The sequence below is a fragment of the Gymnoscopelus braueri genome (assembly GCF_963280865.1).
Source record: "Gymnoscopelus braueri genome assembly, chromosome: 14".
Taxonomy (NCBI): domain Eukaryota; kingdom Metazoa; phylum Chordata; class Actinopteri; order Myctophiformes; family Myctophidae; genus Gymnoscopelus; species Gymnoscopelus braueri.
In genome coordinates, this window is record NC_137619.1 from 15,158,077 (window position 1) to 15,184,414 (window position 26,338).

The 26,338-nt window shown below is 42.6% G+C and overlaps 3 protein-coding genes across 3 annotated transcripts in view; all 3 read right to left on the reverse strand.

The window, feature by feature from the left end:
- Positions 1-10,885, reverse strand: part of LOC308101111 (adhesion G protein-coupled receptor E5-like) — a 26,255-nt gene extending 15,370 nt beyond the window's left edge. The window contains exons 1-6 of the mRNA XM_080450458.1: positions 10,808-10,885; positions 10,048-10,148; positions 9,446-9,490; positions 8,086-8,193; positions 7,749-7,880; positions 4,395-4,432 (exon numbers count right to left, since the gene is read on the reverse strand). Coding sequence (XP_080306584.1) covers positions 4,395-4,432; positions 7,749-7,880; positions 8,086-8,193; positions 9,446-9,490; positions 10,048-10,075 — 351 coding nt within the window. The 5' untranslated portion in view covers positions 10,076-10,148; positions 10,808-10,885. The remainder of the gene's footprint in view (positions 1-4,394; positions 4,433-7,748; positions 7,881-8,085; positions 8,194-9,445; positions 9,491-10,047; positions 10,149-10,807) is intronic.
- LOC308101110 (adhesion G protein-coupled receptor E5-like) overlaps positions 1-13,992 on the reverse strand; it is a 52,298-nt gene extending 38,306 nt beyond the window's left edge. The window contains exon 1 of the mRNA XM_080450457.1: positions 13,877-13,992. Coding sequence (XP_080306583.1) covers positions 13,877-13,976 — 100 coding nt within the window. The 5' untranslated portion in view covers positions 13,977-13,992. The remainder of the gene's footprint in view (positions 1-13,876) is intronic.
- LOC308100530 (palmitoyltransferase ZDHHC23-B-like) lies at positions 13,978-17,583 on the reverse strand (the record flags this gene model as incomplete). Its single annotated transcript, XM_080449596.1, has 3 exons — positions 13,978-14,009; positions 14,568-14,770; positions 16,280-17,583. 3 exons carry the CDS (start codon positions 17,581-17,583, stop codon positions 13,978-13,980), a joined length of 1,539 nt encoding a protein of 512 aa, XP_080305722.1.
- Between the last annotated feature and the right edge of the window lie 8,755 nt (positions 17,584-26,338).

Here is a 26,338-nt window from a genome sequence, read left to right on the forward strand (position 1 = left end):
TACCCAGCAGGGAGTAGCCTGGTAAACCCTCCCTCCGGAAATCTCATTTCTATTTGATTCCAGGAGTGAGTCTGGCCTGATAGCCCTTTGTGGGGGTTTCTAGTGGAATTACCATGCAGCTAACCGAGCCTATCAGCGTCGTCGCACATCGTTCTGTGATTGACAGCGACAGTTGGCCAATCAGGTGGCGAGTTCGAGTGAGCCCAAAACACGAACGGCAGCCATCTTTTTCTTGTCCGCTATAATCTCCGCTATTTTTTTACTTCAAAAAGCTCTCTAACTTCTATTTTGAGGCACGGAATTTACTTATAATATATCGTTTGGATAGAATTTAGTTGTTTAACTTCATATATGTGGTCAATTAATCATGACAAAGCCTATTTAAAAATAAAAATTTAGAGAACCGGTAGGGGTGGGCAGTGACACCCATGTATCCGAATAAGGCAACCCATTTTGGGCTTGGCTGTCTCAAAAGTCCCGTTGGGTCACATTAGACTGGTGAACTGCTGATTGGCTGAAGGGGAAAAAATATCATTGGCTGAAGGGGTTGTCAGTCAACGGTATTACTTCCGCCCAACTCAGCCTGCAGCCAATATTGCAGAATGGACAGCCCAGACTCACTCCTGGAATCAAATAGAAATGAGATTTCCGGAGGGAGGGTTTACCAGGCTAAGCAGGGAGAGCCATAAGAGGAAATTCCATATTCCCCCACTGCGGAATATCCCCCTAATTCCCCCATGGCCCCAGATGAAAAAATATCCTATTACCCATCTACACAAACACCTGACTCTCCTGAATCCACCATGAATCCCCCCTACAACGAAAGAAGGATCTGATAGCTATGAGCCAACATCACCCTCCATGGAGCACATGTCACCATCCTCTTCCCCCAACCCCTCACTCTGGATGTAAGCGAAGAAGAGTTTGAGAACGGGGTAGACAACAACGTGAACTGACAGAGGGGTAGGGCTGGATGCATATGCAGGGGTTACTGGAGTTCAGAGGAGGAAACGTTTTACATGCTCATTGTGTTGTTTCATTTGCTCTCTGTTACTTTTGTTGAATTCACATTATCATTATTTTACAATTAATGTTTTGTTTTGAGCAGTTTTTAATGATCAGTGTTTAAAGATCTCACAAGTTAGAACCGCATAGAGTTAAAGTGTCTAACCTTGACCTTAGAGAATTAATCTGTTTACTGGCAAGTGCAACTGAGAAAGCCGTGTTAGTGAGGCTTTAACCACAAGAATAAGGAAGTGCTAGTAACAGCCTAGCTGGAAACTTATAACAGGAAACCATAAGTAGGCTCACAGACACATGCAAGCTGAATGAAACTTGCCAAGTCAGATAGATGGTTGTGAGTAAATGTCAAAGTAATGATAATCAAACCTTGAAAGATTAAAATTAATGCAATGAATGTCTTTGTTTTGTAAGTGGTTAATGTTGATAATCATTTATTTACTCTGAAAACAATGCCATGTCAAAAGGGAAAGATTGAATTGTAGAGGAAAGGTACCAGAAGAAATATAGACAGTATGATGTGTTTGAGGAAGAAAGGAGGCCGTATAGGCATACTTAGCAAGCCTGTTTTGATTTGAGTCTAAAGGGATGAAAACTACTCATAGCAAATCATTCATTATGATACATTTAGTATTATAGCCCGCAAAAGAGTTTATGCTATAAGAACTGTTGGTACAGGCAGTATAGACCAGGACTATAATAAAAATTATAATGAATAAGGAGCGCCCCTAGAAATCATATATGAGTGAATGATGCAAAGCCCCCACAGAGAAGCTGACATACGTGTAGTGTTGTCTTGTCAACGATATTATTGTCCTCATTGCATATAGGGGGTTTCATATACGCTGGGTGAGCAGGCATACACCAAATGATTTGAATAAATGTATTGGTGGCCATGCAAAGCAGTACCCGGGTGAAATTAAACTTAGAATGGGAGGAGCATCATTATTGCTAATGATTATGGGGAAGAAGGCATTCATTTCCAGTAAAGAACACCCCTATAAGGGGACTGAGAAATGTCAGGATAGGTCAAGGAGTTTAGAGGGGGGTTGATAATGGGTGGGGTCAAATCAGGCCCTTAAAAAGTTGTGCACGAAAGGAAATTTGCGCTGAAGTTAGATACCTAATTACTGTTAGGAGTAGTCTTAGCCATATTACCCAGAATAGGGAGTTAGTCTCCTGAAATGTGCTAGTGTGGCAGTAAGATACTTAAATAACAGATAGGGTAGTTAAATCAGCCAATAACTTTAATGCAAAATTAGATTAGAGCTCCCAATTTATTGATAGGCAGGATAAGGGGTTTGCCCCTTATAGCTTATTATTAGGTATACCTTTAATGAAAATGACTAGTCCATACCCGGGGATGTGCGCTTTAAAAATGTTTGCAGACTTTTAGTTATTTATGGGCAAGGCATGTGTTCCTATGAGTCGATGTCTGCCTAGCTGCTATAGTTACACCCAGTGTTGCAATGCTGAATTGGAACGTGTTTGCACTGTATTTTAATGACGTGACGCGCACGTCGCTTAACACCTACACTTAAGGTCACACAATGGACAATTGATATGCATCTAGGCTCATTCCTATGTTAATCCACCTGGTGTGAGTCGGGAGCCTTTGTAAACTTTGTTGAGGTGTGAATTTTAAGTTGTTTTAAATCTATGCGTGTGCCTGCTTGTGCTCCTGGTCAAATAGGTTCCTGCACAGCGTGCAAGGCCGTCCCATGAGCAATGCAATGCAACCCTGGTTACACCACACATACACACACACACACGGTGCAGCTACTCATGCGTTGTGATTAACAGAGAGAAGTTTTTGTCCGCAGCCGTGAGGCAGGTAGGACCCCCAGCGAATGCTTCGCAGCCCTCGGACCCGACGCTCTGCTCCGTTGCACTACTCAGCGATGTGCTCTCTCCATGAGAAGTTGATGTTTAAGCTGTTTGAGCTAAGCAATGCTGTTTGCTAATAACACGACTTGGATTCGAACATTGCACGTGTGAATCTGCATGCTTGTGCTATGAAAATTATATCCAAAGCACCCTCCTGCTCATAAAATACAGTGTGTGCGGACACAGGCCATAAATAAAAGTCCTTTATAAGTTTGCAGCGTGTGTGTGTTGTGGCGTTTTTTCCAATTGCTCAAGCCACTGAGGAGAACCCTGCTGAACAGACAGTTTTTGATGACAGAGGTTTCCTTGATGACAGATGTTTCCTTAATTATAGTAGGATATTTCTTGTATTTAAAGTGAATTAAGGGTTATCCATTATTTCGTTTATCTTCTTGTTTAACAGTAAAATCTTTTGTGCATCTAAGATTTTATGGGTTACCTCTAACCTCTTTAATTTAAAACTTTCACGCAATAAATGTAAGATAGCAGACATTAAATAAGGTGATTATGGGCATTACATTTATACAGGGTTGTTCATACTTAATGCTTATAATTGAATATTGGTGTGGCCTTATGATGTAAGTCCGTCAGCGAGCTGGAGTGAGTATCTTACGCCATAGGCTTAAGTGCATTTCTATGTGTTGGGTTGTTATAACACCTTAGAATAGGAATACGACCTGTTAGACAGAGAGCCTATCGGGACAACGTATCTTAGTAGATTGCCCGGCGACATTGCATACATACACATACTGTACACACACATACATACATACATACATACATACATACATACATACATACATACATACATACATACATACATACATACATACATACATACATACATACATACATACATACATACATACATACATACATACATACATACATACATACATACATACCCACCCCCCTCCGCTACCATTGCCCGTTGCCCTTCCACCGCAACACTGCAACATAAACCTTTCGACTTGTTTAGATAGATGACAAGCGACCAAGAGAAGAGAAGGGAACACAGAGTAGAAGTCTGCACTATAGTACAGAGTCTGTGTATTAAGAGTGACAGCTAACGGATTTACATGACAACGAGCGAGGAATATCTACTGACTGGACTGCTGTGTGTCTGTGATGAGATTACGACCAGCCAACGTGAAATCGCACAAAGACACAACTTTATATTTTCAGGGTGTGAGCGCGAAATTCACTCGAGCACGTGTGTGTGTCTCTCTTTGTGCTCTCCCACTCATAGAGAAAGTACAGAGAGTGATACAGTACATACATACATACATACATACATACATACATACATACATACATACATACATACATACATACATACATACATACATACATACATACATACATACATACATACATACATACATACATACATACATACATACATACATACATACATACATACATACATACAGACATACATGATGATTCTGTATCTAATGATTAAATATACTGTAGATACAACTCACCTGTGTACTGTCTGCTTTGAACACGTCACACTGCAACTCTGCATGGAAGAGAAGGGGAACACTATGAACTGATCAGAGCTATACAGTAACACGTCACTATATGACAATACAATCAACATACAATACAAGACAATACAATTAATAATAAGTTAAGTCATGCTGTGTTAAATTCATTTTAGTAGTCTTTTTGGCGACACCTCTGGTAGCTCTGTTGTCATTACAGTGTTTTTTCTATATGGAAGTACCGCTCAAAAAGGAATGCTACAGGGTCCTAGCCAAGCCCCCAGGACCGGGAGGGCTTTTGAAGCTAAATTTGACAAGTGGTCAACTGTTGCACTGCAAGTTTGACCTCACCAGTTCATGGCTTGACCAAAGGTCTCAACGCACAGGCTTGTGGATTTGGTTGGTGACGTAGGATGCATAAGGAACACTTAAGCGCATGCATTATAACCTCAGTGACTGAACACTGGTCAATTGCGCTAATTTAGATGCTCGGCCAAACCAGACACTGGGTGAGCAAGTTTCATGGAAATGAGCCAGAGGGGAATGTCTGTGCCCTCTCCAGATCTGTTATATATGGTTTAATTAAGTACAAACAGAAACTGTCTGCTGTGTGTGGGGGTAAGATACTATATGTATGCATTGGTGTGTGTGTGGGGGGGGGGATTCAAATATTAGAACACTCAGGTCAACTGTGTTATTGTCTCTTTATTTAGCCTTTAACTGCCCAAAACATTGCCTGTATATAAATTAAAACAGTGTTTTTTTGTTTTGTTTTGTTTTTGTTTTGTTTTTTTGTTATTTGTAATATGCGTATGCGTGTAACCTACTGTATGTGTATGGGTGTGTCACAAAGGTACTAGGTGGGTTATGTGAGAGAAAGTGGATTACATTACATTACAGTCATTTAGCAGACGCTTTTATCCAAAGCGACTTACAATAAGTGCATTCAACATAGGTAGGGAACGAAACTACTAATCACCAGAAGTCTTAAGTGCATTTTCTGCAAAAATACACATACTAGGGGCATGCTTCTCTTCCTGCTTGGCCTCCCCTGGACCGGCTAGGCTGGGTCCGGGGGAGAGGAGGTCCTGGTTCTCATGTCACTATGGGGAAGACTGGTGTCTGTCCATTAGATGCATGAGGCAGACTGTGTGGTCTGTCAGGGCCTTTCCTTCTGGTACCTTTTCCGCATCCTGGCCCGGGGGGCCAGGGGCGACCATGTGGCCGAGGTCTCGCCTGGGGGGCGGGACCTGGGGCCGAGGGCGTGCAGATGGGTAGGGTCTAGGGCCTGGGGCTCCCCAGGGGGCGTGTATGTGTCCCATAAGTAAGTATATTACGAAGGAGAGACAGAACAACTAGAGGTTACGTATGTAACCCCAGTTTTCTTATCTCCGAAGTAATATACTTACCAAAAACCCCTTCTGTGCGCATTTGTGGCGTGCAGAGGTGAAATTTTTAGAGGGCGTATCCCAGTGACGCGAGGGGTTTTATACCCCTTCCGGAGTACCGGAATCGCGTAACATGACCCTATCCAATAAGATTGTAGCGGGAGTCCATGTGTTGTGATCTGTGCATCGCCAGGGGGCGATGTATATCCCATAAGTAAGTATATTACTTCGGAGATAAGAAAACTGGGGTTACATACGTAACCTCTAGTTTCAGAGAAGTAAAGGCCAGACTGCACCAATGCAATAGTCGCAACTCCTTGCAACAAAACAGTTTTAAGGCCATGTCACGTCAAGTAACTCCTTGCAAATGCCATTGGGATAATGGTTGCAGGTAGTTGCATGTTGCAAGGAATTTCAAGGAGTTGCAGTGGTGTGGACTGGCCTTAACTCTCTGAAACCACCTGCACTGCATGCACTGATGTGCTTGCTTGTAGAACCATTACGTTATACAAAGCCTGCAGAAACAGCTATTAAAACATAGCAATGACTGAGGAACCAGAACTAAATACTTTTACTCCTATACACCCATATACAAGATGTAACAAAGAGGTGAGCAGAGGGGGAAGACAGAAATACGGCTAGTGTGAGAGCAGAAGTGTGAGCATTTTAGGGAAAAAAAAAAAAAAAAAAAACTAAAAGTACTCAGTACTTTACAGCCTTCCTCGAAATGTACTTGAGTAAAAGTAAAATATTTGTCTTGGAAATGTTTTCAAGTAAGAGTAATAAGTATCCAAAAAATCGAATACTCAAGTTAAGTACAGATCCTCAGAATCTGTACTTAAGTACAGTAGCCTACATTTACTCTGTTACTGTCCACCACTGGTTATATTAAGTAAACTACAGCAATACTGTTGTGCAGACTCTTATTATTTCAACCTGTCACTCTTTGTCCAGCACCAGTGACCAACTGGCAACTGGATGTGCGCCACCTTCACCTTTGAAATTGAGACTGAGACAAACTGGTTTCTGTGTGTAGAATAGTAACATTAATCAATGAATGAATGAATTAACGAAGGACCTGAGGACAGTAATATAAAGTTAATACACATTACAACATGAAAGCTATTAATGTTACAATTATTATTATTATTATTATTAATAATAATATTAATATTATAATTATTATTATTATTATAATTATTATTATTATATTATTATTATTATTATTATTATTATTATATGACAATACAATTAACATACAATCCCCCAGGACCGGGAGGTCTTTTGAAGCAAAAGTTGACAAGTGGTCAACACTTTTACTGCAAGGTCATAACTATTAGAACCCTCAGGTCAACTGTGTTGTCTGTAGTCTTAAACTGCCCAAAACATAGCCTATATATCAATTAAAACAGTGTTGTTGTTTTGTTGTTGTTTTTTTGTTGTTGTTTTTGTTTTGTTTACTTGTTTGTTATTTGTAATATGCAAATGTGTGTCACTAAAAGGGGTACACAGAGGTACTACATGGGTTATGTGAGAGAAAGTGCAACATGCATTTGACTCCTATTTTAATGATAAAGCATTGGCAGACCTGTGACCCTGGAGATCTTTAAAGTGTTAAAAGTTGACTTGCACAACTGTTATTGAATAGAGAGAAATACAATTTGCCCTTATGCTGTTTATGGTATTCTCCTGCAATTTTCTAAGCAAAATGTATAGTTAAAGGGGATTGGACACTTGTATTCAGAAATCAGTGAAAGGGGGTACTGAAGCCAAAATAGTTGGAGAACCACTGAATTAGAATATATTGGGTTGAATGTGAGCGAGTGAAAAAATAAATAAAATAAAACATGAAATGACACCTCAGATGTCTTCCAGGATAAGTAGAACCGCTGGAAGACACCAAAACTTGTGCAAGGAAATAAGGGTTGTGAATTTAAAATCCTAATCGTGTCATGGATCTCACCTGAGCATGGGGTCCTTTCGTTGCCGTAGTTACTGTACCGAGCTGAACAATTGCACCAGTAGCTCCCTTCACGGTTTTCACAAGTCCCCTTCACACCACAAATGTCTCCATCTTCCTGACATTCGTCTGTGTCTGGATGATGGAGGTGGAGGTAATGGGTGGTGGGGGTTGGAGACAGAGAACATATTTGACGTGCCTCTGAGGTGCCGTGCCGTTTAGGACAATATTCAATAACAATGTAGTAATGTTCTATCATAACACTGAGGACTTTACCGTGTATGTGGGAAGATATGCAGAAACTAATTTTTCCCCCTCTTTCTTTCTGTTTTTAACTCACCTAAGCAGCCAGCATTGGTGGGACTGTCGTACTGGTCAGTGAATCCTGACTTACAGACGCATTTGGTTTTAATACAGTAGGCATTAGGACCACATATGTTCAAACAGTCTGTCAGAGAGAGAGAGAGAGAGAGATAATTAAGTCCACGTTACACATGTGCATAACCTTTGAATCAAATAGGGAATATAAGAATAATCCAAAAGTAGCCTAATGACTTTCATTTTGTATCAAATGCACCCTCTTTTATTTGCGCAATGTAGTAGTTGCTATGCCAATTAAATCTTCCCCACACATTTCTGTGTTGCCACTACTGTTGTACCCTACTGGCTGACCTGCCAGTAAGGAGCCCCCACCGGGAGGACGTAGCGACTCCATGCTACTCATTCAACACCCCTGCTGACAGGCACTGCCCCAGCCCGTATAGAGCTGACACAAAGATCACTCTCCCCACCTGGCATCCCTCCCCTGAACACAGGCCAATTGTGCTCGTTTAGATGCTCGGCCAAACCAGATGAACCGTGATGGATTTGAACCCCTAGTGCACAGGTATTGACCCCTACACCACCCAAGCGTCCAACCATCAGTCTTTAATGAGCACACACACACACACACACACGCGCGCGCACGCACGCGCACACGCACACGCACACGCGCACGCGCACACGCACGCACACGCACACGCACACGCACACGCACACATATACATGCATTTTGCACTTTCTGGTTCTCTCTCTCAAAGTCTGTGTTTTCTGAAAGGGTTTTTCTTTAAATGCCTGAAATAAGGTCTATGGTTAACGTGGGCTTAAGGGATTTAAATGTTTGTTCTATACAAAATTACGGTAATACATAATACTACCCTAATGGTGTCTCTCTGTCTGCATACCACTCTCAGCTTCTCTTATCTCCCAGTTGGTAACCACTGGCTGCTGTGGTAGACCTCCAGCCTGTCTGAGCAATTGTCAGGCTCATTATAGTCAATAGTGGCTAAAAATTAAAGTGTGCTGAAGTGTACTTGTGTATTGAATACGGTTGAGAATCATGAACACAGCGTGCGATTTCCTTGAAAATTTGCACGCACATTCCCACTAGGTCGAGGAAGAAATGCCACCCTTTTCACATTGCCCTGTTATAGCGCAACCAGCAGGTCTAATTTAGCAAAACACATTTTTGCAACAAAATGCCTCAAATCAGGATTCAGGAGGCCACAATAACTTACCTGACCTGGCGGTCAGGTAAGTTTTTCTAGTTATTATTATTTCTGGACACACAGCCTTTCAGAATCCCCAAAATAAATAAGCAAAAACTGATGAATGGATAAAGATACAGATCAGCACATTTTTTCCTTTACAATTATCTTTACCAATTCCACTGCTTGAGTCACATCTTTTCAGCATACACAGTAAACCTGTGGAATAAGACAAGATTCTATTAATCTGTTAATCCACAAACATTATAATCACTAAGTGATTGACAACCATATAATGGTGCATTTAAGTTATCACCCTGCCTTTCTCCTCGTCTTTTGAGCTCTGAAGATGACCCTAACCCTAACCCTTCATAAACAGACTGTTACTGTATTCACTGTAAGATAAGGTGCTACGTTGAATGCGTAGGTGTGTGACATTTTATAAATCTATTCCATTTAATCTATAATAAAACATAATTGATTTTAATAACATTATTGATTTTGGTGGGGAAAAAATCCCCAAAATGTTCCAAAGAAATTACAGAAAAAGCAGATCTACAAGCTCGGCACCTTTGTCGATGAAGTATAAAATAGGGCTTAAGTGTTTAATCATACTCGATTTAGTCAATTATATATTAAAACAAATCTATTAGAAATCTCAGTTGATGTATATAATAAAAAAAATCAAGATTATTTGATTAATTGAAAAAGTACTCGTTAGAATAATCGGTAACTTAGAAAATAACCAATAGATGCAGGTCTATTTGATATCTTACCCATCAGTAAGGCCTTTCCAAGCCCCATGTTGAGCTAACTCAACTGAATACTGTATCAGAATCCTTCCACAGCCTCTGGCCCTCTGTCAAGATGACTAGCCCTAGACATTTGGAAAAACTATTGTTTGTAGAATCCTAAACTACTGTGCAGCAACAAATTCAGTGTCCATAACATTGAAGATGACAAGGTGGAAGAGAAAGCAAAAGAAAAGTATTAAACAGGAAGAAAAATATGTGACACTGCTAGACCCTGTATTGTATACCCACATAAACCACACACGCACGCACGCACGCACGCACGCACGCACGCACGCACGCACGCACGCAACACACACACACACACAATAAGCCGATGTGTGTGATTATGATTGATACAGTAATTTTGTGTGATAATAAAGACTGCCTAACTGATTTTCAATTGATAAACATAAACAAAAAAAGTTAAATATTTAAGTCATGACTATCAATCAACAAATCAGCAGATCTACAAGCTCACAAGCTCTATGAGCTTGTAGATCAGCTATTTTCAAATAGCCGATGTACATAGGGTTTAAGTGTTTAAACTGATTTAATGCTAAATTAAATCATTTTGCTGGGGACCCCCTGGAACCCCCTCAAGGACCCCTGGGGATCCTCAGACCCCACTTTGAGAACCAATGCACTAGACTAGACTGAAAATTACCACCATCTTTACATTTGACTTTAGGACGGTAATTCAAACAATTCAGAAACAAACAATAAAGCACGCACATCCACTCACTAAAAACCAGGTGCTGGGCTGAGGTCAGAATCCACAAAGAAGAATAAAGTCCGTACACTGGGTCATGCTCCAAAGCTTAAGCATTTATTTTGGTTCCTTTTTACACCATTGGACGTGACGTTTCGAGCCTACCGGCTCTTCATCAGATACAAAATGCGTTATGCACATACAAACAATAATGGAAAAATCCTTATAGGACTTTTACAATATACTGGTGACCCCACATGATCCAGTTTCAGGTATGCTAGACATCGTTAAGATTTCACTTCCTTTCTCAAATGCTTTGTGGTTTGCCCTGCAGTTCCTTTTCCTCACCATACTGAGCAGTTATTGGTTGGTGACTCATGATGAGACCAAAACATTTTCCATTACACATGACAAAACAAATAATTCATTGTATGTGTTTTGTCTCATGGCAGCTGTTCCCACACTCATTTAGTGATGTACTGTGTCATTAGTTGTGATTGAAAAGTAGCAGCAACCTATTACTAACAGTTCATTTACCTGGACCATTGATATTCTGCCAGGGTCCTGGGTTCCTATTAATTCACCGGTCCCCTGATATGATTAGCTGGGTTTCACATTTAAACCAACAAACACAAGGGTTATTGGACAGTAGATGATATGAATGGATCTTTTCTTGGTCTAGGTTTTCAAATTGCTCCATGATCGACGAAAAAGCCCCTCTGGATCAACCGGTTGATCTTACAAACATGGCTGTCCACCAGAAGAACTACAGTAAGGCCTGGTTACACATGCATGCAGGCTTTAAAGCACCCTATATGTCATAACTGTTACAGACGTCCTATACTGACTGCTTGTTGAAGACCCCCCTGTCTCCTTTTCCCTGTACAAGATGTGATGGTCCTTTATGTCAGAAATGAGTGTGTTTGTGTTGTTTCATTTGGTTTTAACAAGCTTTTCCTTGCCAATGTCTATCACAATACGCCTTTGGCTGATAAAGCGTACAATACTGTATCTCGTTAAAGTTATGGTTTAAGTAGATGGTTTTGGTGTTAAATAGCTCTATATTCTGATTGTAGACCTCATTAATATAGTGTTTTTTCAGTAACAGAGTCTCCATGTCTCTCCAGCTCTTTATTAAACAGAAAATGCATTTTCAGGTTGGGATACCAATTTTATCCAATCAGGATAGAGAACTATGACAGGATACAGGTTAAACTAGTGAATGAAAGTGGATGAACTGGAACACTATAAAGATCTCTCCTGATTGGCTGAAATTTTGCCACCCACCTGAAAATGTATTTTCTCATATGTGTGCACCTGATGGAGGCACTAGTTGGCTACACAGGTTACAAACTGCATGCTGCAGGGAGTCACTCGCTGCCAAAGAAATTAGTGCTGAATTGTCAGATGTCATGAAAGCTGTGAAGCAGCTGTGAAGAACACACTGCTCTACTTCACCATTCTGAGGTTCGATGAATTTCACACTGAACAGTGTGAAAAGTGTGAAAAGTCACGCATGTTGAAGTTATGCGTCTAGTCAGGGGTTTTTACTTCTCCAAAACTACACAGAGCTGGCTGGGGGGGGGGGGGGGGCAGCTAAAGGACCATCTACAAGCTCACAGCGAGCTTGTAGATCTGCTATTTTTAACATTTTTGAAAAATCTTGAAATTGTTGAATATTGAATCACAACACACAACACAAAAAAGTATTTATATTTTTATGGAATTCTTTTGAAAACACTTTTGAATTAGTTTTTAACTTATGAAACATTGTGAATTTTGGGGGATTTGTTTGAGAATCTTTTGAAATAAAAACAATATGTAGGAATAGGAAACCAAAAACTAAAGGGTTATTTACTTTCCGCGACCCATATATGGGTCCCAACCCACTGTTTTGGAAACAGTGGTCTAGAGGGTTTAAGAAGTGGTTAAATGTTGTTGTTGTTGTTGTTACAGAAAGACATGGTCCATGAGGGACAGTCCCTTCAGGTCTGGGGACAGTCTGCTGGTACCACTGTGACCCAGCAGGACACTGAGGATGTGATGGGACAGATCAGAGCGCTTCAGCCTGGAACAACATGTGGAGATCTCACCCCAAACCTCCACCGAACCCCTACTGTCTGACACTATGGTCTGCTCCAACACACCTGGGGAGGAGAGAGAGAGGTTATTGTGCGTTTTCACGCGCGTGCGTGCGTGTGCGGGAGCGTGCGTGGTTGAGTCAATTCAATAAAGTGTAGGGAACAAAAGGCTCACACGGCAGTTTGCTCATGGAGAAAACAAACACATTAACTCTTAAATGCCAGAGTATACATGAATAAACTCACCCACGCCAGCTATTTTTGCATTTTATAACCTTTTCAAGTAGTCACAGAATATTTATCTCCAGTATGATCCCCTGATGGTTGCTAATCACTGAGGGTTTCACTGTGTGGTTTCACAAACGTCAACGAGGTCATCGCGACCTCGTTGACATTTGTTGTCTGCCTTTGAAAATAGCAGGTCTCGACCAAAAATACATAGTAAAAAAAAAAGTACACAGGAGCCGAGATACAGCATTTTTAAGTAATAAGTTAACAAGGAAGTGAATGGAGCAGTAAATCTTCGGATGGCGTTATCTCTGGTTCTGTGTGAAAAAAAGCCAAGTACCAATTGACTCGAAAACACGTCCATGGCAGTAAAAGTTTTACTGTCACGCTGATTTTTGTTTCCCCTTCATTCTCGTGTCATTACGGTCCTATATATAAATAATACTGCTTCTGCACAAGCATTTACACACACACACACACTGTGTGTGTGTGTGTGTGTGTGTGTGTGTGTGTGTGTGTGTGTGTGTGTGTGTGTGTGTGTGTGTGTCAGGGTAACAGGGTATATATATATATATATATGCCACAACAGACACTGTGAATTCAACAACCTCTAAGCTTCAAAGAGTCTTCAAACAGGCCACAATAGTAGCTGCACATTTGGTTAATGTTGCAATTTAGAACATATTTGAATGAATAAAGATTATTTTAACCTATGTGTATGGTAGCATAAAATACAATACAACTAGTAGATCTATGCGTGCGTGCGTGCGTGCGTGTGTGCGTGTGTGTGGACCTGTTCCCTTGCTGCAGATGGAGTCCAATAGCTCTACGGCCAGCAGGGGGTGCTGTGTGCCTAGCATCAGACTGTAACAGGTGTGTCCCACAGACAACATGCTATGTTGACCCTGGAAGCTCTCTGTTAACATCTGGAGGAGAGACAGGCTGGGACACATGGACAGCAACCACATACTGTCCTCTGGATGGAGGGAGAGAGAGAGAGAGAGAGAGAGAGAGAGAGAGAGAGAGAGAGAGAGAGAGAGAGAGAGAGAGAGAGAGAGAGAGAGAGAGAGAGAGAGAGAATGAATGATAAATTAACGCCGTACTTGATCATACTACAGCATCACACAAACCATCAATTTTATAACCAAATGGGTTCCCAGATTGCTGCCCATTGCAGCAATGATATAGTGTGTGTGTGTGTGTGTGTGTGTGTGTGTGTGTGTGTGTGTGTGTGTGTGTGTGTGTGTGTGTGTGTGTGTCTGTCTGTCTGTCTGTCTGTCTGTCTGTCTGTCTGTCTGTCTGTCTGTCTGTCTGTCTGTCTGTCTGTCTGTCTGTCTGTCTGTCTGTCTGTCTGTCTGTCTGTCTGTCTGTCTGTCTGTCTGTCTGTCTGTGTGCGTGCGTGCGTGCGTGCGTGCGTGCGTGCGTGCGTGCGTGCGTGCGTGCGTGCGTGCGTGCGTGCGTGTGCGCATGTGTATTGTGCATACCAGAGGTGAAGTGTGGACACTGGTACATGTAGTCCACGGCCGCGTGGAGCATGTCCCTCCTGCACATGCTCAGTGCGCTCTTCCTGTGGAGGCGGCAGGCTGAGTAGACGGCGTGGGCCAGGGTCAGACACATGTCTGCCGTCCCGGGGTGCGTCTGAGCGCGCTCCGTCAACACGTCCCCCAGCGCCTCTGAGAACGCCAGCCTGACAGACAGCAGCGTGTGACACACACACAGATTCCACACATTTAGAGAGATACACTAGTGCAGTGGTTCTCAAACTTTGGGTCGGGATCCCCAGGGGGGTTCCCACATGATTTTTTGGGGGGTGGGGTGCCCCGATGACAGTGAAGTGACACTTTAATGACTTTTTTAATACCTCAAAAGAAAAAGAAAGTAAAGAAAGTAAAGAAAAATACCATTATTGCATGAAACGTAATCAACAAACTGAAACTATAATATAAAAACTGGTCAAACATTGGCCAAATTGTGAAATACAAAAGAATTGCCGATCTGCAAGCTCACAACGCCACAAAATACTCAAAACAAAATGCATTTTTTTTGTCTTTTGTATATGATTGATGAAAGTATAAAATAAGACTTCAGTGGTTGGACGTCACATGTATTTCAGCCAATCAGCAAACCAATTCACACACGCACGCACGCACGCACACTATGCCAGTGTTTTTCAAAGTCGGGTCCTTGAGGGGGATCCAGGTGGTCCTAAGCTAAATAAGTGACAAAAAAAATAATCAGCCACATGCATATTAATTTGGGGGTCCATGCCTTGAAAACGTCTGCGAAAAACTGCACTATACAGTAATATCCTCAGTATCTATTTAACTTTGAGAGGGTACAAATGTAACCAAACATTTGGCTACACAAAGGCTATATTTGTTTACAAGCGGTTACAAGAGTTACAAGCGGTAAAATTAACAGTGTGTTAATAAAGCCACATCACTTTATATCTTTTATCACATTATGCTGCTGTAACACCTCAATTTCCCCCCAGGGATTAATAAAGTATATCTCATCTCATAAAACTGTTACATACTATGTATTGTAAGGATTCACAAAATAAAGACATCTGCCTTCAAATTAAACACTTTTACGGACTAGAGACGGTGTGGCTCCCATGTGGATCTTGGACTTCATGACCATGCCTGTGACATCAGTCATCTATCTATGTCATAGATATGTCACAGACAACTTGATGTCATATATTCTATGATGTCAGCTGTCTCGACATATCTATGACGTACTGTATGACTCCACATTTGGTCAAGGGCTCAGTGCAATCAGAGCGCCACTGACTTCCATTATAAAATGATATGAAATATTTCAAAAAGTATTAAATATATGTGGGGAAAATAATGAGTGGAGGTACTTCTGTGGCCTAATGTAAGCGACATCAGAGACATTCTTTTCACTCAGTGACGCTAAAGGCAGTGGATTATGACTTATATCGGTATTGTCGTATCTCCATGTCCATTCAGTAGCATCTTAACCTCAAGTCCTATCTTAATAATGCAATTCTATTTTAATAAAACTAGTCACAATAGCAGATCTACAAATTCACTATTTGTATAAACTTGGTGCTCAGATACCTGTGATTGCTCCCTTGCAGTTCAAGGGGCACAGACGCAAGTCTGAAACGTATAAGGAGCCCTGCTTTCAATGGCCATACAGAATTTAGCCACCGCAAATTAATTACACTTGAGTCGGATCGCGTGAAGAAGGGCTGTCAGTCGGGGAGGACGTGGACATATCATCACCCATTCTCATGAACTCCACCCAGTTCCGCCGCAAACCTCCAGAGTGGACCCCTGTGTCCACAACGAGTCCCCAACAGCCAATACGGGCGGTCTTATCTCGGGTGGCGATGCGCGCCTCGCGCCCCGTCACGTTATGGCTGATGTTAATGACCTGTACCACCAGCAGGTGGAGCAGCCCTGCCACCATCATGCTGCTGTACCAGGCACAGGTGAAGCAAAGCGCCGTGGCGTGTTGCTCGTACACGCCGGGGCAGTAGAGCAGGGCGGTGAGGGCGCTCTGTCGGGGACACACGGTCTGCAGCGCCAGGCTGATCCCATACAGAAATGTTAACAGGAAGAGGAGGAGCATCAGCAGGAAGCTACGGTGATTGGCCTGCCCCACGCAGCTGTCGATACAAATGCAGTGGTGGTCGAGGCGCCGCACGCACACCCCGCAGATCCGGCAGTGACCCGCCCTCGGGGCGCGCTCCGTGTCGCACATCAAGCACCAGTCCTTCCTGTCGCCACCCTCCTCCGTCTGTTCCGCCCCTGCCTGCTCCGAACCCGTCAAATCCGCCCACTTGGTCACTGTGGTCGCTGTTTCCCGCCTAGCCCCGTTGAAGACGATCTCTGTCTTGGCCGAAAGGCTGCGGGAGGTCAACGTCCTAGCTTGGACGCCCCCCTGGCTGGGCCGCACGGAGCCCGGTTCCTTCCTGGTGTGGGCGAGTGCAAAAAGGCTGAGGATCATCCCGGCGGTGAAAGCCGCCGAACGCGTGGACCCCATATCGCCGCGCGGAAACACCTCCATGAAGAACACGTAGTACACGTAGCCGACAGAGAAGAGTGTCAGGCTGAGGAAGAAGCGCGTGCGTCCCTTCTTCTGGCGGTGGGTGAAGTAGTAATACCATGCCACCGCACCCGGCAAGACCGTCAGAACCGCCACGCCGAGGAGGAAGTGGAGAGCCGCCACGTGCAGCAGGACGGGAAGCAGAACGAGCGGCGGGATCACGGACAGGTCTACTCTCTGGGCTCCGCCCCACAGCCAGGGCACGCGAGCGCGGTCAGACACGGCAGCGAGCAGCCGCGGCGCCGTGTCGGGTTTCTGTGACTCCCGCTTTAGCCATCTGTCACAGGCCTCATCCAGGTCCTTGCAGTCGCAGCAGGAGGCTGCAAGGTGGCTCCTCTCCCCGTGCATGTTCACAAACTCGCAACAACACAGGCCGTCTTCGGGCTCCGGTGGCACCGGGTTATTGGCTCGCTTCATCGCAACGGGCAGCCTCGACTGACTGCGAGGCTGGCCGTCACGACGAAGCGAATCAGCAGGCGGTATGAGCGGCTAACGTTGAAAGGTTTCTCGCCTCACCACAGAACAGATCCGTTTCATGTTTTAGAATTCACAATACGGCTCCGGTGTGATCGCCAAGCCGTTACTTGTTTTGTGTTGTTGTGAGCTATGTCAGATCTCGGGTTTCATGTGTCCAGTCTGTGATGTTAGTGGTCAATGACGTATCTATGACATATAACTACATATTTGGGCAATGTTTCAGCCCGATCCGACCGCTGTTGACTTCTCTATTATAAAATTAAAGGTAGGGTCAGTGATATTCTTTTGTTAAAATAAGTGTTAAATAGCTCTATATTCAGATCATACTCATTGCTATAGAGTGTTTGTACTGTAACAGGAGTCTCACTTGTCTCTCCAGCTCTTTAGTAAACAGAGACAACTCAGACAGGATACAGGATAAACAAGTGAAATTGGAAGTGATGACACAAAGAAATGAGCAGACAAAACTGGAAGTGGAACACTATAGAATTGAAGCTGATAAATGTGTACTTTCTCCTGATTGGCTGAAATTGGCAACCCACCTAAAAATGTATTTTCTGTTTATTAAAGAGTTGGAGTGATGGGGAGACCCCTGTTACTGAACAAACACTCTATAGCAATGATTACTATCAGACCTACTATCAGACCTTCAACCTTTTAACAAAAAAACATTTTGTTTCAACCCAACAAATATCTACCACTTACTCTACCTTGAATTATTCTTTTTAAACATAATGTGAAAATGCGTGGAGGTACTTTTTTGGCCTACTGGCAGTGTGCACAAGAAGTTTGGCGCTTGCACACACACACACACACACACACACACACACACGCACACACACAATTTGTTGTACGTACTTGTGCAGTGTGATGCCGTGGATGACCAGCTCCATGACGTTGTGCTGGAGTGCACACCGGACCCCGTCCACGGACAAACTCTCCCCGAGGAGCGGCCTCTCTCCCTGGGTACCGGACACCATTAGAGCCTGGAAGAAGTGGAGGAATGGAGGCATCCTGCCGTCATACTCCTTCACCACTGGGAGGAGCAGGAGAGTGGAGAGGAGCAGAACAGACAGTCACATCACATGCTCACCCATGGATGTTGGTGTGGCAGACATTTACCACTTGAACGCTAGCATCCCTATTCTGAGGGGAACTTTAGCCAAAAATGGCAGATCTACAAGCTCACAACGTTGTAGATCGGCTATTTTCGACAAAGAGGTTTGGTGTAAAAGAGCAGACCAAGTACAGAGTGAAAGGTGAAGTTTACTAACTATTGACGATTTAAGTGGATAAATGTCTGAAAAGACACATTAACATGAAAAAATATGAAATCTATGAAAATGTTTGTAGTGGAGGTCCCTGCTTCATCTCTCTCTCAGCTAAGGGGTCCATGGGTGGAAAAACGTTGAAGACCCCTGTATATCATAAAGTAAAACAGTAAAATAAAATAAAGCTGTAAACGACGCTGCCGTGAAGCTCAGCAACATCAAGCAGACACTACAGCTGCACAAACGTGCTCGTTGAAAGGGTGATACATCCACCCAGACCTCTACCGCAGCCACAAAGGCAGGAGTCAAGGATTGGCTTATACCAGTGGTTTTCAACACTTTTCAAATTAAGGTCCAATAATTATTTGGCATTTAAGCCACGGACCACCATTCAATGAGCTTTAGACTCCCAGACCCAAATCTTAGAATATTTTATAATCGTTACAATTTTGTCCACAATTCCATGCTGTATTGATGTTGGTCATGTAGGAGAGATAACAGGCAACTCAAATTCTCTAATTGTGTAGACTTCTTGTAAATTAAGTAATGCAGATGTTTAACAATAATGTAACTCTTGAGAGTGTAAAATGAAACCAATTTGCGTGCGTGAATTGAGAGTGTAAAATGAAACCTTATCCTTACGGGTCTATTTGGTTTCATTTTACACTCTCAAGAGTAAAAGATCTCTAAGGGTCCATATAGATCTTTAACTATAAGAGTCCATTTGGTTCCATTTGGTTACTCTCCATCATTTAGCTGGGGACCACCTGGAACCCCCTCAAGGACCACTGGTGGTCCCCAGACCACTGGTTGAGAACCACTGGCTTATACGGACATCAACGTGCCTGCCTCAAAGCAAAGCAAAAGTAGCCTGGTAAACCCCCCCTCCCTCCGGAAATCTCATTTGCATTTGGTTTCAGGCAGGAGGGTCTGGGATTGCTCACAGAGTAAAGCTGCCCGAACCGCTGCGCATACGAACCAATCAGCGGCTGCTAGGGGCGGGATCATCCAATCACCTGCCTAGTAGCTTGAAAAAATGAAACTCCGTCTGTCATCGATTCTGCGCCCGGAGTCTCAGATGCAAGTACGCTGTGAAACAAAATGTGTGTCGCAAGCTTCTTCCATTTGACGGAGTGAGGTTAAAGCAAAAGGACCCCAAACTCTAAACTCCTCCTATGATCTTTGCAAGCGAAGAACCAGCCATTGTGTGTGTGGGTGCGTGCATGCATGCATGCTCGCATTCGTGTCTGTGTGTGTGCGTGCGTGAATCAGTGCGTGTGTGCGTGTGGGTTACATTTAAATTTCTCCAAGGTGTGCTGGTTGTGCAAAACTCCATGAGGAGACCTGACAGCATGGAACGCTGCTGCTTCATAGTCACCTGACTCAAACAACTCTGTAAACCTAGAGAGAGAAAGAGAGAGAGAGAGAGAGAGAGAGAGAGAGAGAGAGAGAGAAAGAGAGAGAGAGAGAGGCTATAAGCATATCACTCACCACATACTGTACTGTACACCACTACATCTCAACATGGGGATGGGTGATCCCCATGGGTCCTTGAGGAGTCTGTAACTCAGAGTTAAATTTAGGACTGAGGATTTTAAAGTATCGATTGGGTCTAAGTATAGAATAATCATATCAAATGAGTGTCCTTGAAATACATTAAAAGAATGTTGGGAATCACTGCACCTACAACAGTGTGGATCATTACCTGTCCACGTAATCCAACAGCAGCTTTGACTCCTTCACTTTAGCTGGATCTTCATCTTCCAACAGCACACGGTCAGTACTGTCAGAGTCAGAATCTGTTGTGTCACGCACACACGCACGCACACACAAAAAGAAACACAGCAGAATAATATGTCTTCTTTTATTTTCCTGAGCAGATTATTTTATAAAGGTCTCAATCATTCTCAACTCATTTATAACACTGGTTTTAAAAGTGGGGTCAAGGGTTTTCAGATGGGGATCCACGGCCATATACATATTAATTTGGGGGTCCTTGACATGAAAATGTTTGAGATTGATAAATGAACAGTGGTGTGTGAACTCATGCCTGAGATGTGACTGATGTTCTCCAAGGTGGAGGTGAGGAGCTCTGCCAGAGGAACCGGCCTTCCTGAATCCTTCCACTGGCTCAGAGAGTCACTGACAACCTTCAGACGCCTGTACCTGTACAACAGAGGTACAGAATAGATACCATTACACAGAGACTGGACTCACATCTCATAGCTTTGACCATTTATAAAGGCGACGATAACAAGATAAGATCATATACTAGATTATTCAGGAAACCTACAGATTGTAACTCTTCATTGCGCTGTGTCTTTTCTGAGTTTACCATGAAAACAATTCATATGAAAATGGTGGTTAATTTCACAGCAAAGGAGGATATGTGTCCAGGATGACAAACAATTCGTACTCTCAACATATCTAAACTCTCATATCTACATTTAACAAAGCAAAAACAGGCTAAAATGTTTAAAAGCAGAAAAAAATAGAAAACTAAAATAAGCTTCTTACTGTAGACGCAGGCGGTCATTTTCAGCGGTCAGTGGGTGTGTCTGTGTCTGGGCAGCCTTCAGTTTACTGTCCAGCTGCCGTTTGACCTCCAGAGGAACATATTGACTCTTCTTACTGTCCTGCAGCCTGTCTCTCCTGCTCTCCAGACACTGCAGGTATCCCTCCAATGCCACCAGGTCCAGAGACTCCTCCAGCGACAGGCCTGGGAGAACAGATGTGAGGTGGAATGGTGGAAATATCAGGGCTGATAAATATATAGGTAGGTAGGTAGGTAGGTAGGTAGGTAGGTAGATAGGTAGATAGATACAGACTATCAACAGTGGAAATGAGGCTTATACTGTGTATGTACAATGTCAGCCAGCATCCACAGTGGGTATAATATTATTTATTTGATTGGCATTGCTCTGATTGTAATGGTCACTTTATTTGTTCTGGGGCGGGATAGGGTGAGAGGACACTGTAACCTGGTGTCGTAGTTTTTCTGCATAGTGCAGGATAGTTGTATAATATGTATACACTGTTGTGTACTGTTGTTCTGTATTGACAGTGCTTCTTATTGTTTTTCTTGCCTTGTACCTGTAAGTCTATAACGCTTATACTGCTGTGCTGCCTCTGGGCGACTGAAATTCCCCCACGGGATCAATACAGGCGTCTGTCTTTCTGTCTGTCTGTCTGTCTGTCTGAGTAATGAAACAGCAAAACTTTAATTACTTTAGTACTACCCATTTCAGTAGATGAATGTCCTAACAGTGTTTTATAATAGCCTACCAGGTATCTGTTTGGGCAGCTGCGTCTCTGCTTCATCCACACTCTTCCTCTCTGAGGAGGTCTTGTCTCCGCTGGACTCCTGCAGTCTGTTCAACTTGGCCCGGACCTCTGTTGTCTCTCTGGATGATGGAAATCCTAGAGAGAGAGAGAGAGGGAGAGGGAGTGATTGATTAAATAAATTTGTTACAGTTTGCAAAAAAAGCACAGTGGTACAGATTTATACATTAGGATGCTAAAAGGATAACCCAAAAAAAGCCTATGGCTTATTTCCATTGAGGTCCTGTGTATTCAATTCATCGAGACATTTAAAGACAAACATGCAAAAACATCATATAAACGAGTAGTAATCAAAAAGAATAATATGTACAGTAAACGGTTGGGGGGAGGGGGGGGGCTGGTCATTTCCGGTGATAAGCTTAGACTTTTTACAGGGGACAGTTACAAATTGCAGACACCTGTAAGTGCTCTTTTAGGGCGGTTTTGAAGGGGGGTAAGGAGTCACACTTGTTTTTTCACACATGTTTATATGTGCCGTAGGTCTGTGTCAGAGGTCCACTCGGTACAGATAGTGTAGGAAACACAATGGTTTCACCTCACCTGTCCTTCAGTTGTGCAGCTCGTCTCTGGTAATTGACCAGAGACACTGCTTGTGCCTCCATGGTGTTGTGCTTACGTTGAGCCACCTGGGCTTCGTACTGAGACGTCTTCACAGCACTGATGGCATCATCGTACTCCTTCTTTATGGCTGACAGCAGGCCTTTGTACGCCGTGGCGCGCTGAATGACCTGGTGAGCACAGCAAAGTATCATTCATACATTCCCAAACTGGGAACTATCATTTGGGGGGGGGGTCCCCAGATGATTTGCTTAATGTGCAATATTGTTTTCAGTAAACAAGTAAACAAACCAACATACAGTATAAGTGTATACGGGGTATCTGCACATTTCTAAAGTGTCAATTTAAGGATTTATTTAAGACCGTTTTAATACCTCTAAAATGACAAAATATTTAATTTAAAAAGACGTTGTGCCAGAGACCCCTATAAGAGAAGATTTTAGCCGTTAGATTAGATTGAGTACAGAATTCTACTACTTTCTATGCTGTAGGACGGTGGAGAGAGTGAAACCTATGTTCTGAATCGAATCGTCATTCATTCTTATAGCCTGCATTCTATCATTGGGTTAAATTCTAGCCGGTGAAATAATAGTGAAATTCATTTGTTCATAATTTTTGCTGTGGTCTCCCTACTCTCTCAAGGACCCCTGGGTGTCCCAGGACCCCCACTGTAACAACCACTGTGCTATAGGTCAGTGGTTCTTAACCTTTTCAGGCTGCGACCTGCCAAAATAATTATATTTGAACTGGGGACCCCCCACCCTGATAAGCATTTGGAATGTCAATGTAGGAGCTGAGGTATTACATTTTGTTTGACTCGGTTCCACAGATAAATATTGCAAAAATAGCTGATCTACAAGCTCACAACGCCTTGTGTTGCATGGTGTTGTGAGCTTGTAGATCAGCTATTTTCAAAATGTTTGCCTCTTTCTTATAGCCTACTCTGTATCAATTTGGGGGTCCTTGACATGAAAATGTCGAACAACCAGTGACTTATCCTACCATACACGGCCACATAAACTTAAATTTCAGGGACAAGGCAAAATATTTTAACTGCAAATGATCACATTTGTAAAATTTGAACATGTCACTTTAGTGCAACTTTACTAAGTTAGGCTACGTCAATATGTAGTGAGCTACCTGCTACCTGTAACAAAAAAAAGGCATGGGTTTCCGAGGCTACCTGCTACCAGACCAAGAACTGCATTTTGTCCTGTTATTTAGTGTGGTTGCCCTAACAGGGCAACCAGACTATTGTTATCCTCCAGAGGCCCTAGCGGTTTAGTTTAGACCGTCTCTCCTCCCACAGTTTTTATCCCCCAATGTCGTGCCATATGTCAAAATGACCGTCTTGACCGGGAATCGTGCGCTTGTATTTTGCTAAGAGATTGGTTCCATAGTTTAATTGATATTGATTTATTAGTGCATTAAATTTCCCCATCCACTTTCATGGGAAAATGAAAAAACTCCCATTCAAGTATTTATTTCTCAGAAACCGTAAGGGCTAGAGTTTCAAGACTTGGAGGGGTGGTTCATGATTTAGTCCAAAATTATTTAAAAAATAATTACACCAGTCGGCCTCATGGTGGCGCTATAACAGCCCACTTTACGTTTTGGCCTATAACTCTTGAACCGTAGGTTGTAAAATAAAAATCTTTTTTACCCTAGATTCCTTGGGTCATGACGCATTTGTGTCAGGATAGATTTTCCGCCATTTTGAATTTTGTTCAAAACACACTTTTAGCTCCTCCTCCCACAAATTGTGTCCAAATTTCCTATGTCAAAAATCGGTACACATGATCTCTGGGCCCATGCGATAAACATATCCAAACGGCATTTTGATAGTCCTTACCGTTCGTCCGTAAATGGCTTCCAAAGTTAGTGGGAGGGAACCGTTTTACCAAAAATGCCAGAAATCACAAAGTATTTTTTTCTCGGAAACCGTAAGTGCTAGAGTTAAAAGACTTTGAAGGGAGGTTCATAATTTAGTCCGAAATTATTGAAAAAATAATTACACTAATCGGCCACATGGTGGTGCTATAACAGCGCCCTTTACGTTTTGGCCTATAACTCTTGAACCGTAGGTCGTAAAATCAAAATTTCTTTTCCCCTAGATTCCTTGGGTCATTACGCAACTCCCCATATAGGCCACGCCCATTTGCGTCAGGATAGATTTTCCGCCATTTTGAATTTTCTTCAAAACACACTTTTAGCTCCTCCTCCCATATATTTTGTCCAAATTTCACAAAAATCGGTACACATGATCTCTGGACCCATGCGATAATCTGGACCGAAACAGAATTTTGATAGTCCATACCGTTCGTCCGTAAATGGCTTCCAAAGTTAGCGGGAGGGGCCCGTTTTACAAAAAAGCCCACAAATCCCGAACAAAACGTCCAGTCAATCCCAAATTTGAATCACATGTCAAGTGTGGTTTACTCAACAAATTCCCAAAATAATTTCAACTTTGATCCATAGGGGGCGCCACAAATGCTCAATGTAACCGTTTGATGCAAAAACCATATTTTGGGGGGATCAATCCTCTCAAAATGAAACGCAAGTGATCTCAGGAGTTACGTGACAATGTAATTGGCACAGCCTCCGACGGTATTCCTCCCAGCGTATTCCTCGAGTCCCGGCGGCAGCGACCCGCGACTAGCGTCGGTGCAACCACACTCTGCAATTGCCCTGAATTGCGACGCGTCTAGTTTGTAATTGTAATGTTGACATTTTGTCAATAAAAATAAAAAAGTGTTGCATGAAATTATTAATTTACCTGCATAGAAAATGCCAGTGCATTTTAAAATGTATAATAATAATAGTAATAATAATAATAATAATAATAATATACCTCATCAAATACATTACTGTAAATAATGTATCGATGCACATCAGGTCCTCGGTCTGGACATTGGAGATGATCTTTATCACGTTTAATGTTTTCAGAAAGAGACTCTAAAAACCGTCTGTCACTTTCACACACATCAGGTTCACATCTGGACATTCTTCTCGTCTCAGACATTGCACTTTTAGCGTTACTTTTGTTTTTTTATTTAACTTTCCTCGCAAATAAACGTCTGCTTTTACAAGGCCATTTGTGTAACACAGGCTGTACTATTTTTAAAGAAATGTCAAGAAAGATTGTACACACACAGTCGCTAGAGGGGTTGCTATGGCGCTCGAATTAACTCGGCGCCTGGGGAATGTAGTTTCGTAATGGCCAGGACCCAGGAGTGTAGTTCTTAAATAACAATAATACATAGACGTTTGTCACAAAGTTCGTTGAGTTAAATAAATGTAGTATTTACTTTACCTGTAATAATGAACATGAGCAACAAAATGTCAATAACAAACAAACACATTTATGTGAGCTTTTAGTCTGTATATAATAATAATAATAAAGCATTTGTTTCTGTTTCTCGTACCATTTACACACTAATAATTCGTCGTTTGGATCAGGCACGTGCCACGGCCACCTCTACTCCGTGCAAACCGGGGCAGAAAACCCCGTGCTTAGCTGAGAA